This window comes from Stegostoma tigrinum, chromosome 3 (assembly GCF_030684315.1).
Source record: "Stegostoma tigrinum isolate sSteTig4 chromosome 3, sSteTig4.hap1, whole genome shotgun sequence".
Taxonomy (NCBI): domain Eukaryota; kingdom Metazoa; phylum Chordata; class Chondrichthyes; order Orectolobiformes; family Stegostomatidae; genus Stegostoma; species Stegostoma tigrinum.
The window spans coordinates 100787425-100802285 of record NC_081356.1 but is presented as its reverse complement, the minus strand read 5'-3'; the positions used below and the strand labels follow the sequence as shown (position 1 = coordinate 100802285).

Genomic DNA, 14861 nt, shown 5'->3' with positions numbered 1-14861 from the left:
GCTATTGGATTTGAGCATTTGTCTATGTATTGCTGATCAGCACAGAAGACGTGATTCTGTGGAAAGCAACAATGAGGAAATCAGATGTGAGGAAATGAGAAGAGAATGTTATAAAAATTTCCAACTTTGTTTTCTTTTGCAAAATATTTTCAATGGGGCAAAAAGTCTGATGTCAGCATCTTGTGATTCGTCATTGCATCGAAAGTCACATTGACCAGCCAACAAGAACAGGCAGAGCTAAGTGTCTCACCTTATGATCCCCTCAAAATCCAATAAATCCCATTCAGCATTTGTAAGATACGTGCCAGATGCATGACGAAACATTCACTGTTCATCTGAATGGAGTGACCTCAACAACATCGAAATTTGACACCATCCATATCAAAGCAATCTGTCAATTGGTGCCCCTGCTACAGGTGTGAATCTCCATATTAGTGCTGACAATACATGTATGAATTCCTGAATACACACCAGCAGTCCACCAATATTACTTTGACTACATCTCCTTCCTTTGCCACCTTTACTGCAATGAAGATATTGCAATGTGAAGGGAAGACCATTGTCTTGAATTCATTCATCACTGCCTTGAACATACAATGTTACTCCTTCATTGTCACTGGATCAATGTATTTGAATTCCTTTACTTAGTAAAGTTGTGGGAACACTGCCATTACAATTCAAAGAGAAGATCCACTATCATCGTTTTTGGGGCAGATGAGGATTGTCTGTGTTTTGAGAACAATTTTGGTTTAGTTTACTTACAAAGTAGTAACTTGGGAAGGGGAATGTCATTGGGATGTTAGTTGCTGTTTTTGTTTATGATCTGAATTGTCCAGATGATTAGAGATTTGTGCTGCTATTCAACTTTAATTTCAACTGCTAAATCCCTTGGCACAGAAAGCAAAAGCGAACTAATTATTTTTGCATGGGTTTTGTTGTCTGTTGGTACCAACTGTGGTTAATTCAACCATTTTCTGTCTGTGTCAAACTGACCTCAAAGACTGTTTGCCTGATTAAATGTTTTCAGAACTGTAGGGGTGTCCCTTTTTAGCAACTTCTTGTATATATTTTCTGTGTAATCCTCACGATATTGGTCATGTCTCACTGTTGTACGATCCAGTAAACAAGGATCATATGCAGTAACATTAACTGCAGCTGCAAGGGTAAATGAATATCCATTTTCTGTACGACACAAATAAGTGAATGCTTTCTCATTTGTCTGTGCAACTCATCCTTTCATTGTATCAAAGTTAGAAATAAACTGCAATCAAAATAACATTAAAAATATTTGCTGCTATTACTTTGATTCCATTGTGCTTTTAAGCACCTCAATCCCTTTTGAGCATGTAAATGTTCTTCGAATCACCACGCAGACATGAGAAGTATTACTGAGCAATTTATATCACACAGCTCAACTAATTTGGTTTCTGATTAAAATGTAGACATACAACCTGAAAGGAATTATATTTGAGATGTATTTCTGGCTGAGGCAGCTTGGAAGTACTCACTGATTTCTTGGTTCATTTTCACCTGACCCACCAGCAATGGAATAGTTTAGCTCATCACAGTATTTTAAGTTATCATTGACTTTCTTCAATTCTCTTTTTATACTTCTAGTGAAATTAATGATCGATTGGATGCAGTCACTGAAATTCTGTCATCAGATTCCATTGTCTTGGCAAAGACCCAAAAGCTCCTGTCTAAGCTCCCGGATCTGGAGAGAGGAATCTGTAGTATTTACCACAAGAAGGTACACGAACAAAATACACGTGAATCAATCCTCATTCATTCGAGGAGTTTCTCTTTTGAAAACAATCATTCGGTTGTACAGAAGTACTGCTGACAAAAGATACATTTTTTTGAAACTTTTTATCTTGTAGTAATTGGGAAAATTCACAAGGATACCAATTCAAGGTGGAACCAAATGTTATTCTGCATTTGACGAGAGTGCTGATTGATTGGCATCTAGGCTCTGATTAGTAGAGGTCTTGACGTGGAGAATGTACCAATTAGCTAATGTTAGAAAATTAACAGCCAAGCTGTGTTTAAATTTTAAATCAGGCAGATGGAGTCTGGCTCTGATTAGACAGGCCATTGCCTGAGAAATGAGCCAATGAATGGCTGTCACCTATTTTGTTGAGTTGTAGCAGGAGCAGTGTTTATAAATTTTCTTTCTGACTGTAGCCATGTCCAACTTTCATTTTCCCGTTTATAGTCCAAAAGGGAAACATGTGGTCCCTTACACGGATTCACTGATATGCGCAACCAGTTTGGCCCACAAACTTTGCAATGGTGCCAAACATTCATGTTACTTGTGAAAATCAAACAAGTCATTTGGCCAAAAGCAATATCTCTGCACCAAAGCAGCTAGGATTCACCTTCTACAGCACACACTGGTTTATGGTTGAATAGACAGAAGAAGAGGAGTTCAAGCCTAACAAATATCTTTTCCCATTTAATGTGGGTTGAAGGTATGCCAAAAAAGAAGCTATATGCAAGGACAGATTCCTTTGTTTTTAATGGTCAGAGAAATGTTTAGTGATATTGCTAATTGCAATGTTAACAGCTTCTCATTAAATAGGTTTATGGTATGGATGCATTTTAAATGGACACTGTTTGTGGTGTAGTAATCTGTTGAAGAATATTGTGGCTTAAATGGACCACATCAAAAAATGAAATAAATTTCTGCAGTTCAGACCAGTGTAAAGAATGGCATAAGCTAGTAATCGTATTATTGATCTGTTCAGTCGTATCTCATAAATGCCCATTCAGTTGTAGGACTGTGTCACACTTCAGTGTTTGCCAGTACCTTTGGAAAGGAAAATGGTATGACCTTGGGTTTAGTATACACTTCAACAAATCCAACATACAGTTTACCTGTTCTAATTTACATGTTGGTTAAAATATGTTATTGATTCTGTAATTGGACAATATCTACTGGATAATTCCTAATGTGTGAAGATTTATACTGAAATCCAATCTTTTCTATTCACTCATGGGATGAGGGCAGCACTAGCTAGGCCAGCATTTATTACCCACCCCTAATTACCCCAAGGGTAATTAAGAGTTAACCATATTGCTGTAGGTCTGGAGTCACATGTAGCCCAGACCAGGTAAGGATGGCAGATTTCCTTCCCTAGAGGACATTATTGAACTACATGGATTTTTCCAGTAATCGACAATGGACTCATGGTCATTATTAGACTCTTAATTCCAGTTTTCTTTTATTGATTTCAAATTCCAACATCTACCATGGCGGGATTTGAATTCGGATTCCCAGAACATTAGCGGAGTTTCTGCATTAACAGTCTAGTGATAATATCATTAGACCATTGCCATTTAGGATTGTCAGCCAGGCTCAGAGTGTGAACTGCTTCCATGTACTGGAAGCTATGTACATTAATAACATAAAGAACATGACCATTCACAGCATCCATTTAAACTCCCCAAGACAATATGACAACCATGTGTTTTTTTTCCCCCTCAAGACAGTTCCCTGATCAATCAGGTTCAACCCGTCTGGTCTATAATTTAAACAAAGCCTGGCAGTTAACTGCCAATCACTATTAATGAGTGTATCCTTCATAGCAATGCTTCTACCAATCAGAATCTATCTGTTAGTCAATAGGCACTTTCTCTCCTGTAGTTGAACTGTTTGTTTTCCACTTTAATTGGTGTTCTTGCAAATTGTCCTGATGAGTGAAAGTTGAAAAGCTTTGAGAAAATGTCTCTTTACAATAATACTCTTTGAAAATTTATTAGGAAGAGGAAGAGAAAATAATCTTTGTGCATATGAGTAATTTTAGTGCTGTGGAAGCCTCCTCAACATTCAGCAATTAGGAGAATTATGAATTTGCAATTTATCAGGAAACAGATTTGGATTAAACCCTGGTTTATGCATGATATTCAGGTAGAAGTAACAGTCAAATGTTTGACTTTTTGAGCTGTAATGGGATATCCTTCCAGTTAAATACAAATGTTCTCGGCATTACTGATGACTCGTGGTCGGATGAAAATGGAACTTTGCGATGAGAAAGAAATAGGTCGTGTGCAGTACTGCCATGTTATTTTAGACAAGAATTAAGTGAAAATGAAAATACTAGTAATACCTAGCCCATCAGTGTGGTGAAAATAAGAGAAAACTGGCTTGATTTTAGCTTTGAGGTGAAAACCCCTTGGCTAGGTGTGTTTTGGTGCCCACCTTCACACTGTGCTTTAACAGGGACACAGAAATGCACCGGGTAATAGGATCCTGACCTCTAGCACTAGATTTGAACCTCGTTAACACTGGCCTTTTCTCCACAGACAGTCAATGTGGTTTCTGATTTGGCTGATTTATGATCCAGGAGGAGTCACACGGCCCAGTTGAGCACAGTAGGTGGGCTCCAGAGGTTGCACAGTCAATCAGTGATTGTCCAGTCTCAAAATTGGTCAAAGATGCCACTGATTTTGCAGGCCAGAGAGAGAGAGAGAGAGAGAGAGAGAGAGAGAGACACAGAGACACACACAAGATAGAAGTACAGTACCTTCATACTGATCAAAGTATGTATTCAAATACTAGCCATGTCTGCACTGTTCCACAGTATCTCCTGTGGTTGTGGATCTGGCTGATTCTTCATTGCAGATGCAGAGTTGGTGCCCTGAGGGTGATGGATTTGGTTGTGTTTGGGGGCAGTGTTAATGAGAAGTGATAGAGGCATCTTAAAAACAAAGCCCACAGCCTGTCACTGAGAGTGGGACTTCATTCTATCAGCCTTTCATTTCTGCCCCAGATTGCCAAATTCCAGTTGTGTCAGAATTTTCGTGCCTCAGTTTAATACCTGCTGCTTATGGGTGAATGACTGTCAAACCCCACTCCTGAGCTAACCTCTTCCAAATTTGTCAGGGGGTGGAACCATTGTGGTAAACGTGAAAACTGGCTGGCACTAGGACCCCGTGGTATCCCACCTGCGGTCCTGCCCTCTCGGAAACTCCATTTGGTATTTGAGTTCAGTGAACCTTTGGCACAACTACAGTTAATGGGCAGATTTTACAGAAATTCTAATCATTGAAGCATTAATTTAACACTGTTATGCTATGAAGTCCTTTGTGTTTTATTATCTCCCTATGAAAGTTGTAGATCCAGCCGTAAATTGAGAAATAGATGAAACGAGCACACTCTTCATTCAAACAAATTTCATCAAAATTACTAACTGGTGAAATGATACATGCTTCATGTAAAATGGAAATTATGCAAAAGCAATTCACTACTCGTTGACCTGCTTCCAATCTAAGATGTAAACCAGTGTAGAATCCGAAACGTCAGCTTTTGTGCTCCTGAGATGCTGCTTGGCCTGCTGTGTTCATCCAGCTTCACACTTTGTTATCTTGGATTCTCCACTGTCTGCAGTTCCCATTATCTCTGATAGAATTGCCTTTGCAGTTCATTGAAGCAAATATTGATGAAATCGTTTATTTTCTGGAAACTGTTTTGTGAAACTATATCAGAGTAACTGATAACATGACTTTGGACTCTTTCATGGGACTTTATAAAAATTGAAAAGGGTTAATGCTGTCAATACTCTGATCCCATTTGGCTGATGTCCCTATTAAACCCTTCCTATTCATATACCCATTCAGATACCTTTTAAATGTTGTAATTGTACCAGTATCCACCACTTCCTATGGCAGCTCACTTTAAACTTATAGCCTCTAGTTTTGGACTCCATGCCCCGGGGAAAAGACCTTGTCTATTTGCACTATCCATGCCCTTCATGATTTCATGACCCTCTATAAGGTCACCCCTCAGCCTCCCAGTCTCTGGGGAAAAGCCCCAGCCTATTCAGTCTCTCCCTGTAGCTCAAACCATCCAACCCTGGCAACACCCTTGCAAATCTTTTCTGAACCTTTTGAAATTTCACAACATCCTTGCTATAGCAGGAAGACCAGAATTATACACAGTATTCTAACAGTGGCCTAACTAATGTTCTGGACAGTCGCAGCATTACCTCCCAACTCCCAAGCTCAATGCACTGTAAATAGATCTAATTCTAATTTAATATGCAGTTAACAGCCATTTCTCTTTCTTTGTTTATTCTCCAAAGAGCAGTCAGCCTCAGTCCTGAGGTTACTCATTGAAGGGGAATGCCCAGCTCTTGGATAGAGGTTTCCAAAGATTCAGAACTCTTGGAGAAGCGCCTCAGCCCTATCTGGCTGATGCTTTATCATTCGACCAGAGAAAACTGCATCCCAGCATCCACCCTGCCCAGTTTGAATGAGGTCATGCCTTGTTTTGCTAAATCCCAAAAAGCATAGGCCCGTTCTGCTCAATTTCTCAATGGGAAACCTTTGTGAATAAAACTGATGAACATTTGTTACACTCCTCTAATGTAGACATATCCTTAAAAGGTAAACATAGCCCTGTATAATGGCGGTAAAACTGCAATAATCTTATGTTTTAACCCATTGTAATAAAGGTTATTGATAATACCACTTGCCTTCCTCATTATTTGTTAATTCTTTGTAATTTGCATAGGATTCCAAATATCCCTCGAATTATTATTCTCTTCACATTCTTAAAAAAAATTTGCTTATGTTGCACTTAATCTGTTACCTTTTATTCTTATTCATTTAATCAGTCTGTAAACCTTGACAGCCTCTTTGCATCCTCCTCACAACTTACTTTTCCACCTGACTTTGTGAATGAAAATGTTAGGTTTGCCTCAATTATTCCCCAGATGTTGGCCTTTTTCATTGTGGGAAGTTAGACAGCCTTTCTTGCACTCCATCCAAATTTTGGATGATCATCCTCATAATCCTGCTTCGAGACTCACTGTGGCACAGTTAACAATTTTTTTAAGACAGTATACATTTCCTATGGTTCCAACCATAACACATTGCTGGTGAATTCTTGCTTCACCTTATTAGCACGTGGGTTTGTTTAATAGATTTGTATGAATGTCTGTGGCTGTTAATTTAGGAAATAGCTTAACTCACTTCTTAAAAAAACCTTTTAATGGAGCCAAGAGAGGTTTTATAGTGATACGATTAAATACCTAGTTCACAGTGTGCCTTCACGCAGGTCACTTTTCAATGTTTAAATTCAACTGTTCAGAAAAATAGTTATATTTTAAACCTTAAGATATTTTGAATAGTATGCTTAGGTGCCCAGTGTGGTGATTGCTGATTAGTATAAGATGTTACACGTTCTCTCCAGCCAGAACATTAGTCTTCCATTTGGCCTCTTCAGACGACAACAACACAGAATAAAAGTCTGCTTGCAAAGCTGAGCGATGTATGCATTTCTTTCAGTTTCTTGCAGGCTGTCATTTTGTGTGAACCTATACTCAATGCAGAAGCAAACAAAGTTGTTTTTGATCTTGGTCGCTGATTGAAGGCAGCAACGCAAGCTAAGCACTGAAGCTCATCCTGTGTCTTCCAAAGTATCTAACCAATAATGTCTTTTGTTTTAGTGTTCCACATGGGAGTTTTACCAGTTGGTCCACACGTTGTCAGGTTTGGAGGTGGGTTTCCAGGCCCTGCTTCCAGCTGTTGAGGCCCAGTTAAATTCCTCCCTCCTTCGTAGTATTTTGTTGGAACTGCCACAGCTGTTGGATCCTGTGCATCACTACGTAAAGATTTTGGATGAAAGTGCAGCCAAGTACGTTCAGCTGGAAGGTTTCTTTACTTCAGATTAGTATTTGTAACCTTGTTCAATTGACCTGTTTCTGTATTGGTGAGAAGTGAAATTTTTCCTCATGCTTTGATTCTTTGAGATTAAAATCGGATTGTTTTTCACTGCTTTCTCAGGTGATTAAAAAGAAGTAGTTTTGCAGGGCTATGTTGAACACTGGAGAATGGGTTAAAATACCCCTGGCCTCAGATGACAGAACAATCCTGAGGAGCATACTGCCTGATTTTGCCTCTTTTCATATTCTCCATTTCTACCCTCAAGATTTACTTGTGAATCATTTCTGGCAAGGCAAATGGCCCAAAATGATTTGCAGAGAAGTGGAGAACTATTTTAGGAAGCTCCACAGATGCCAGCAGCTCACTGCTTTGAACAAATTGAGTATCAGGGCCCAGAGATAACACAGTGTTGAATTGGAGCATCACAGCAGGCCAGACTGCATCTTCTTTGGGTCCGCACCCAAAACGTCAGTTTTTCTACTCCTCTGATGCTGTCTGGTCTGCTGTGTTCCTCCAGCTCCACACTGTGTTGTCTCTGACTCCGGTGTTAGCAGTTCTGACTATCACTGAGTGAGTATCAGGGCCCAATCTTGATTCAGCCCCGAGACCCCCTGGGCATGTGTTAAAGTTACCTCCATCTGGGTTGCTGCAGCAGCACGTGTGGTAGTTTGTAATTCTTGTGACGGTGCAGGCTCCAAAGTTCTTTCCTTGATGTAGCTGACAAGAAACCCCTCTTTCTCATGGTACTGCTATTGTTTCTGCTGGAGGTATTTACAGTTTGACATATAACGCATTGATGATCGTATAGTGTTGGGTATGCAGGGCAGTTTGATCTTAGTAGGAAAATAAGTTGGAACAACATTGTGGGCTGAAGGGCCTGTACTGTGCTGTGCTGTTCTATGTTCAGTAACCTGTTTGGATATGTAATTCATGCATCTTCCTTGTCTCTACATTCCTCTTAGTCCAGTTATTTTTTATTTTGCTATTTATGTAGTTTAGATGCTAGATAAATATAATCTATTCTGTCAATGCTGTTTTGGTTAGTTTATTCACAATCACAGACTATTGTTGATGCAGGGTGGAGAAGGCTTTGTTCTTGCTTGGGCATGCTGGATCTGATTCGAAATGTTTTATTCCAATAATAGGGTGCTCATGATGGAAAATGAATATTTTCTTGGCACTGCCAAATACATTGAGAACAGAATCCCTTTCTCTGCAAGCATCCTATCTTGAACCTTCAGCCCGTTTAACATTGTCCTCATTAGTTTACGTTGGTTTCTCTTTCTTTCCATCCGGCTTCCTTTTACTTGTTTGTTGTTAGTGGGTACCAAATGTCCATCCTTAATTTCTCTTGAGAAGGTGGTGATGGTGAAGTTCGGAAGAAGGAGCCACCTCCCTGATCTGCTGCAGCTCAAGATTTTTTTTAAGATTAACTTGTGGGCCGTGTTTTGATTCCTGCCCCAGCCCTTGAGAAAGTAGCGATGAGCTGCCATCTTCAGCTACTGCTGTCCATGCGCTCTTGGTTAAACCCACAATGCCATTGGGAGGGGGGAATGGAATTCCTGGGTTTTGACCCAGTGAAAATACAAACCATTTTCCTGTGCCTTCTGTTGTTCAACTAGTGAAAGTAAGCCCTAAATTTTGTTCTTCTTCAGCCTGTTGGGGTTTAGCAGTTTGAAGATTGTCATGATGAGACCAGCCCTGAGATGAACTTTGTAAGAGCCGTTCAATCAATGCAGAAATTCTGTCATTTTCTTTTCGATTCAATTTTTGTTTAAAAGATAAACAAATGCCTTGCCAAATGCCATTTTGGACCTAGGGTTGGAATATGATGCTTTGCTTTATTTTCTCTTCCTCCCCACCCATCCAATCTCCAGATCTGATTGTTTCTCCAAAATAATCCTGGCTCAGTTTCCATAACAACATATGGTCAAAAATATTGATATCTTCACTGCATTTGGCCTCTCATAACTTTGAACTGGCAGAGAGCCAGCCAATGGACTGTTTAAAAAGAAACAGTGTGATTACAACGGAAATTTAAAATTAGATTAATCGTATTCAGAAATAAGTAAAATGTTGTTAATTGAAAAATAAAGTCCTTTGAGCATCCTATGTTATAACTCGAACAATGGTAAACTTGTAACCAAAAACCATTAACATGTAATGTCTTCGACAACATTGAAATTATTCAGTGTTTGATGTATTTTTTCATGTGCCTCCCATGGCATTGAAGGAGAGTGACTACATATTCATGCTTTGTGTCTTGTCATTTTCGCAGGATAGGTGATAAGACGCAGCTCTTTACAGACCTCACCGACTTCCCTGTCATTCAGCAGCGAAAGCTGGAGATTCAGGAGGTTCTTTCCCGACTGCAGGATCATCGCAGAGAGATCCGATTGATTCTGAAGAAACCGTCTTTAGATTATGTGACCGTTTCAGGGCAAGAGGTAAACCGAGTTTGGTTTTAATCAGGCTAGAATGATCTACTGATTACTTTCCTTTCCTTTAAATGCGACGGCTGAGGTTGAAGTCGCGTTTTTTTCCCAGGACTGTTGAAGCATGTTTATGCCCCATTTTAGACTGGCAACATAAAGCCCACAATCGTCATATTGTGATAAGCAAGGATGGTTCATCGATGTAGCCTAGTTTGCATCAGTCTTATCTCCAGAACGAAGAAATTCTGGCTGTCACCCTGCCCTCTATCGTCAAAGCTGTTATTTCATCTTTTGGGTTTGAACTTGACAAAAAAAACATCAATTATGTTCCACACAACTCTGGTTAGCAGGACCCCTGAATGCTATTGCAGTAATGTTGCTTGATTAATTTAGACTTATTGCCATCTGTACTGAAATACAGTGAAAAGCTTTGTTTATGAGTGGTACAGGCTAATCGCAGCAAGCAAAGGATGTATTGATCAAAAAAAACTTAGAGGCATACAGGTTATATTATTTGAGATAGAGCTCATTCAGCTGTCTGATAATGGCTAGAAAGAAGCTGTTCCTGAACCTGCTCATTCATGTGTTCAGGCTTTTGTATCTACTGCCTGATGGAAGAGGTTGTAGGAGGTCATTCAACAGTAAAAGCTAGAGATTCAGGAGGTACTATCCTGACTGCAGGGCCCCGTTGTGATATATTTTGCATACTGTGGCAGTAGTACATTTTGTTGGGAGGCCAGATATTTTAATTTGGTGATTTTCTGCCTGCGATCACCACTAGTTGAGACAGTGAATTCACTGTCGGTGCTTACATTACTTATCTCTGTTCTCTATGTGATGGTAATGTGGAAAGGAATTAGAGCGGTTATAAATGGTACAAGTACCGATGGGAAAGAGTTTCACTTAAAATAATTTGTGGGAATTGATTCGGTTTATTATTTTGTACAAAATGCTGAAAGCAAATAATGTGCTTCAAGTTGAAGTGCTACAACTTCAAGCTGAGTTATTCATGTGGCAACTGGTCTGTTTAGGTTTTGTTCCTTTTTAAACAATGCCGTTTTATAACTATAAGCAGAGAACTGTTTGCTCTCTAAGGAATAAAATCAAATAAAACCACAGTGTGTCACATGAACGCACAGCATGAATGTAGCTTCAAAGAATGTGCAAATTAAGCAAAATAGCGAACATGTGAATGACCCCTAGAGAAGGGACAAAACTAGACCACCTCTCGGGCAGTAAGGCAGGGCAAGTGACTGAGGTGTCAATGGGGGAACGCTTTGGGACTGGTGATCATAATTCTATTAGTTTTAAACTAGCTATGAGAAAGGATAGACAGCATCTAAAATTAAAGTTATAATTGAGGCAAGGCCATTTTGATGGTATTAAATAGGAACCATCAAAGGTTGATTTTAGATTAGATTAGATTCCCTACACCTAGGAAATAGACCCTTCGGCCCAACAAGTCCACACTACCCCTTGGAGCATCCCACCCAGACCCATCCCCCTATAACCTCCACACCCCTGAACACTATGGGCAATTTAGCATGGCCGATCCACCCAGCCTGCACATCTTTGGACTGAGAGGAAACTGGAGCACCTGGAGGAAATCCACGCAGACACGGGGAGAATGCGCAAACTCCACACAGACAGTTACCCGAGGCTGGAATTGAACCCGGGTCCCTGGCGCTGTGAGGCTGCAGTGCTAACCACTGAGCCACCGTGCTGTCCCAACTGGGGAGGCTGTCTGCAGGTAAAGGGATTTCTGGCAAGTGGGAGGCTTTCAGAAATAAGATAACCAGAGTTCAAGGCCAGCATATTCCTGTTACTGTGAAAGATAAGGCTGATGAGCAGGAAATAGTGGATGACTACAATTATTGAGTCAAGAAAAAGAAGGAAGCATATGTCAGGTATAGGCAGTAGGGATCAAGTGAATCTCTCTAAGAGTATAGGGGGCTGTAGGAGTATACTTCAGAGGGAAATCAGGAGGGCAAAAAGGGGACATGAGGTAGCTTTAGCAGATAAGGTAAAGGAGAATCCGTAGAGGCTCTACAAATATATTAGAGGCAAAAGAGTAACTCGAGAATAGGATCCTTTTATAGATCAACAAGGTTGTCTATAAATGAAGACAGAGGAGATGGGTGAGATTCTTAATGAATATTTCACATCAGTATTTACTGTGGAGAAAGACATGGAAGCCAGGGAACTCTGGGAAGTAAATACTGTTGAGATGAAAAGAATGAACATTTCAGAGGAGAAGGCGCTGGAGGTCTTAAAACACATAAATATAGATAAATCCCCCAGACCTGATCACATGTAACCTAGAACATTGTAGGAAGCTAGGGAAGAATATTGCGAGGCCCCTTGCCAAGATATTTGTGTCATCAACTGCAGCGAACCAGGTGCTGGGAGACTGGAGGGTGGCTAATGTTGTGACACTATTTAAGAAAGGCTGCAAGGAAGATCCAGGGAACTACAAACTAGTGAACCTAACATCAGTGGCGGGTAATTTGTGGATGGAATTCTGAGAGACAGGATCTACATGCATTTGGAAAGACAGAGACTGAGCAGAAATAAACAGCTTGGCTTTGTGTGTGGGAAATCGTGAGTCACAAATTTGTTTGAGTTTTTTTGAAGAGGTGACCAAGAAGATAGACGAGGGGAATGTGGTTGATGTGGTCAACATGAACTTCAGCAAGGCCTTCGAAAAGGTACTGCACGGAGACTGGCTAGTAGACTTAGACCACATTGGATCGAGGAAGAGTGAGCCCATTTGTTACAGAATTGGTTTGACGGTAGGAGACCTGGGGTGGTGATAGAGGGTTGTTTTTCAGACTGGAGGCTTGTGACCAGTGGTGTGCTGCAAGCTTCGGTTCTGGTTCTACTGTTGTTTGTGACTTGTATAAACAATTTGGATCAGAAATAGGAGACATGGTAGTAAGTTTGCTGATGACACCAAAGTTTATGTAGAATGTACAGCAAAGAAGGTTATTTAAGAGTACCATGGGATCTCGATCAACTGGGCCAGTAGGCCGAGGATTGGTGGAAGAAGTTTAATTCACATAAATGTGAAGTGTTGCATTTTGGTAAGACAACCCGGGCAGGACTTACACAGTTAATGCTAGGGCTTTGGGGAGTTTTGTCAAACAGAGAGACCTAGGGGTGCAGGTACATAGTTCCATGAAAGTGGCGTCACAGATAGACAGGATGGTGAAGAAGGAAATGGTAGAGGGTCAATTACAACATTTAAAAACATTTGTGCAGGTACATGAATACGAACGGTTTAGAGGGATATGGGCCAAATGCAGGCAAATGGGACTAGTTCAGCTTAGGGAACCTGATCGGCATGGATGATTTGGGCAGGAGGTCTGCTTCCATGATGTATGGCTAATGAGTCTAATATCAGTATTGCACAATCTATCAAATGGAGGTAAAATGAATTTATTTTAAATATAGTTGGAATCATTGCTGTGTCAGAGAAGTGTGTTTGGCATGATAATAAGTGTTAATATAATAGCCATTTTCAGAAATATTTTAGAGCTATAATTGTTTGTTACAGTGTAATTGGACAGTTAAAAGGTTTGCAAACCAAATCACAATATCTTTTTAAAGGAATAAAGCTTTTTTTTGTTATAGGCAGTGATGATAGTACGACAATTTAACACATTCAAAGCTGGTACACTTTTTTAAAAAGCTAATTCACTGATTCAGTAATTTCACCCAAGGCGTGTAGTTTGTGGTTATGATCCTGTTCCGTATCCTTTTGCTTATTCTGCAAAGGGATAATGTGAATTTGAATCTAAACTTGGACTTAGTTTTCAGGCTTGAGGGTGAGAATTTCCATGAGGATTTTCAGTCTTTCTGTTCTAAGTTGAGGGGAAGATCCTTAAAAACCCTGAGAGAATGATGCCTTTGAAAGTCAGTATCAGCAAATTTAAAATTCCAGTGACAGTAATGGTGACCATGAAAATAACTGGATTGCCATAAAACCCGACTCGAATTGCTGATGTCCTTTAGGGAAAGATATCTGTCTTGCAGTCTGGCCAACATGTGACTCAAGACAACAGCAATGTGGTTAGAGATAATGGGAACTGCAGATGCTGGAGAATTCCAAGATAATAAAATGTGAGGCTGGATGAACACAGCAGGCCCAGCAGCATCTCAGGAGCACAAAAGCTGACGTTTCGGGCCTGGACCCTTCATCAGAGAGGGGGATGGGGGGAGGGAACTGGAATAAATAGGGAGAGAGGGGGAGGCGGACCGAAGATGGAGAGTAAAGAAGATAAGTGGAGAGAGTATAGGTGGGGAGGTAGGGAGGGGATAGGTCAGTCCAGGGAAGACGGACAGGTCAAGGAGGTGGGATGAGGTTAGTAGGTAGATGGAGGTGCGGCTTGGGGTGGGAGGAAGGGATGGGTGAGAGGAAGAACCGGTTAGGGAGGCAGAGACAGGTTGGACTGGTTTTGGGATGCAGTGGGTGGGGGGGAAGAGCTGGGCTGGTTGTGTGGTGCAGTGGGGGGAGGGGACGAACTGGGCTGGTTTAGGGATGCAGTAGGGGAAGGGGAGATTTTGAAACTGGTGAAGTCCACATTGATACCATTAGGCTGCAGGGTTCCCAGACGGAATATGAGTTGCTGTTCCTGCAACCTTCGGGTGGCATCATTGTGGCAGTGCAGGAGGCCCATGATGGACATGTCATCTAGAGAAAGGGAGGGGGAGTGGAAATGGTTTGCGACTGGGAGGTGCAGTTGTTTGTTGCGAACT

General features: G+C 40.7%; 1 protein-coding gene across 5 annotated transcripts in view; it reads left to right on the top strand.

The window, feature by feature from the left end:
* msh3 (mutS homolog 3 (E. coli)) overlaps positions 1-14861 on the top strand; it is a 270075-nt gene that overhangs the window by 75399 nt on the left and 179815 nt on the right. For all 5 annotated transcript variants that reach the window (XM_059644779.1, XM_059644778.1, XM_059644780.1 and 2 more), the window contains exons 13-15: positions 1618-1750; positions 7452-7639; positions 9947-10115. In XM_059644779.1, coding sequence (XP_059500762.1) covers positions 1618-1750; positions 7452-7639; positions 9947-10115 — 490 coding nt within the window. The remainder of the gene's footprint in view (positions 1-1617; positions 1751-7451; positions 7640-9946; positions 10116-14861) is intronic.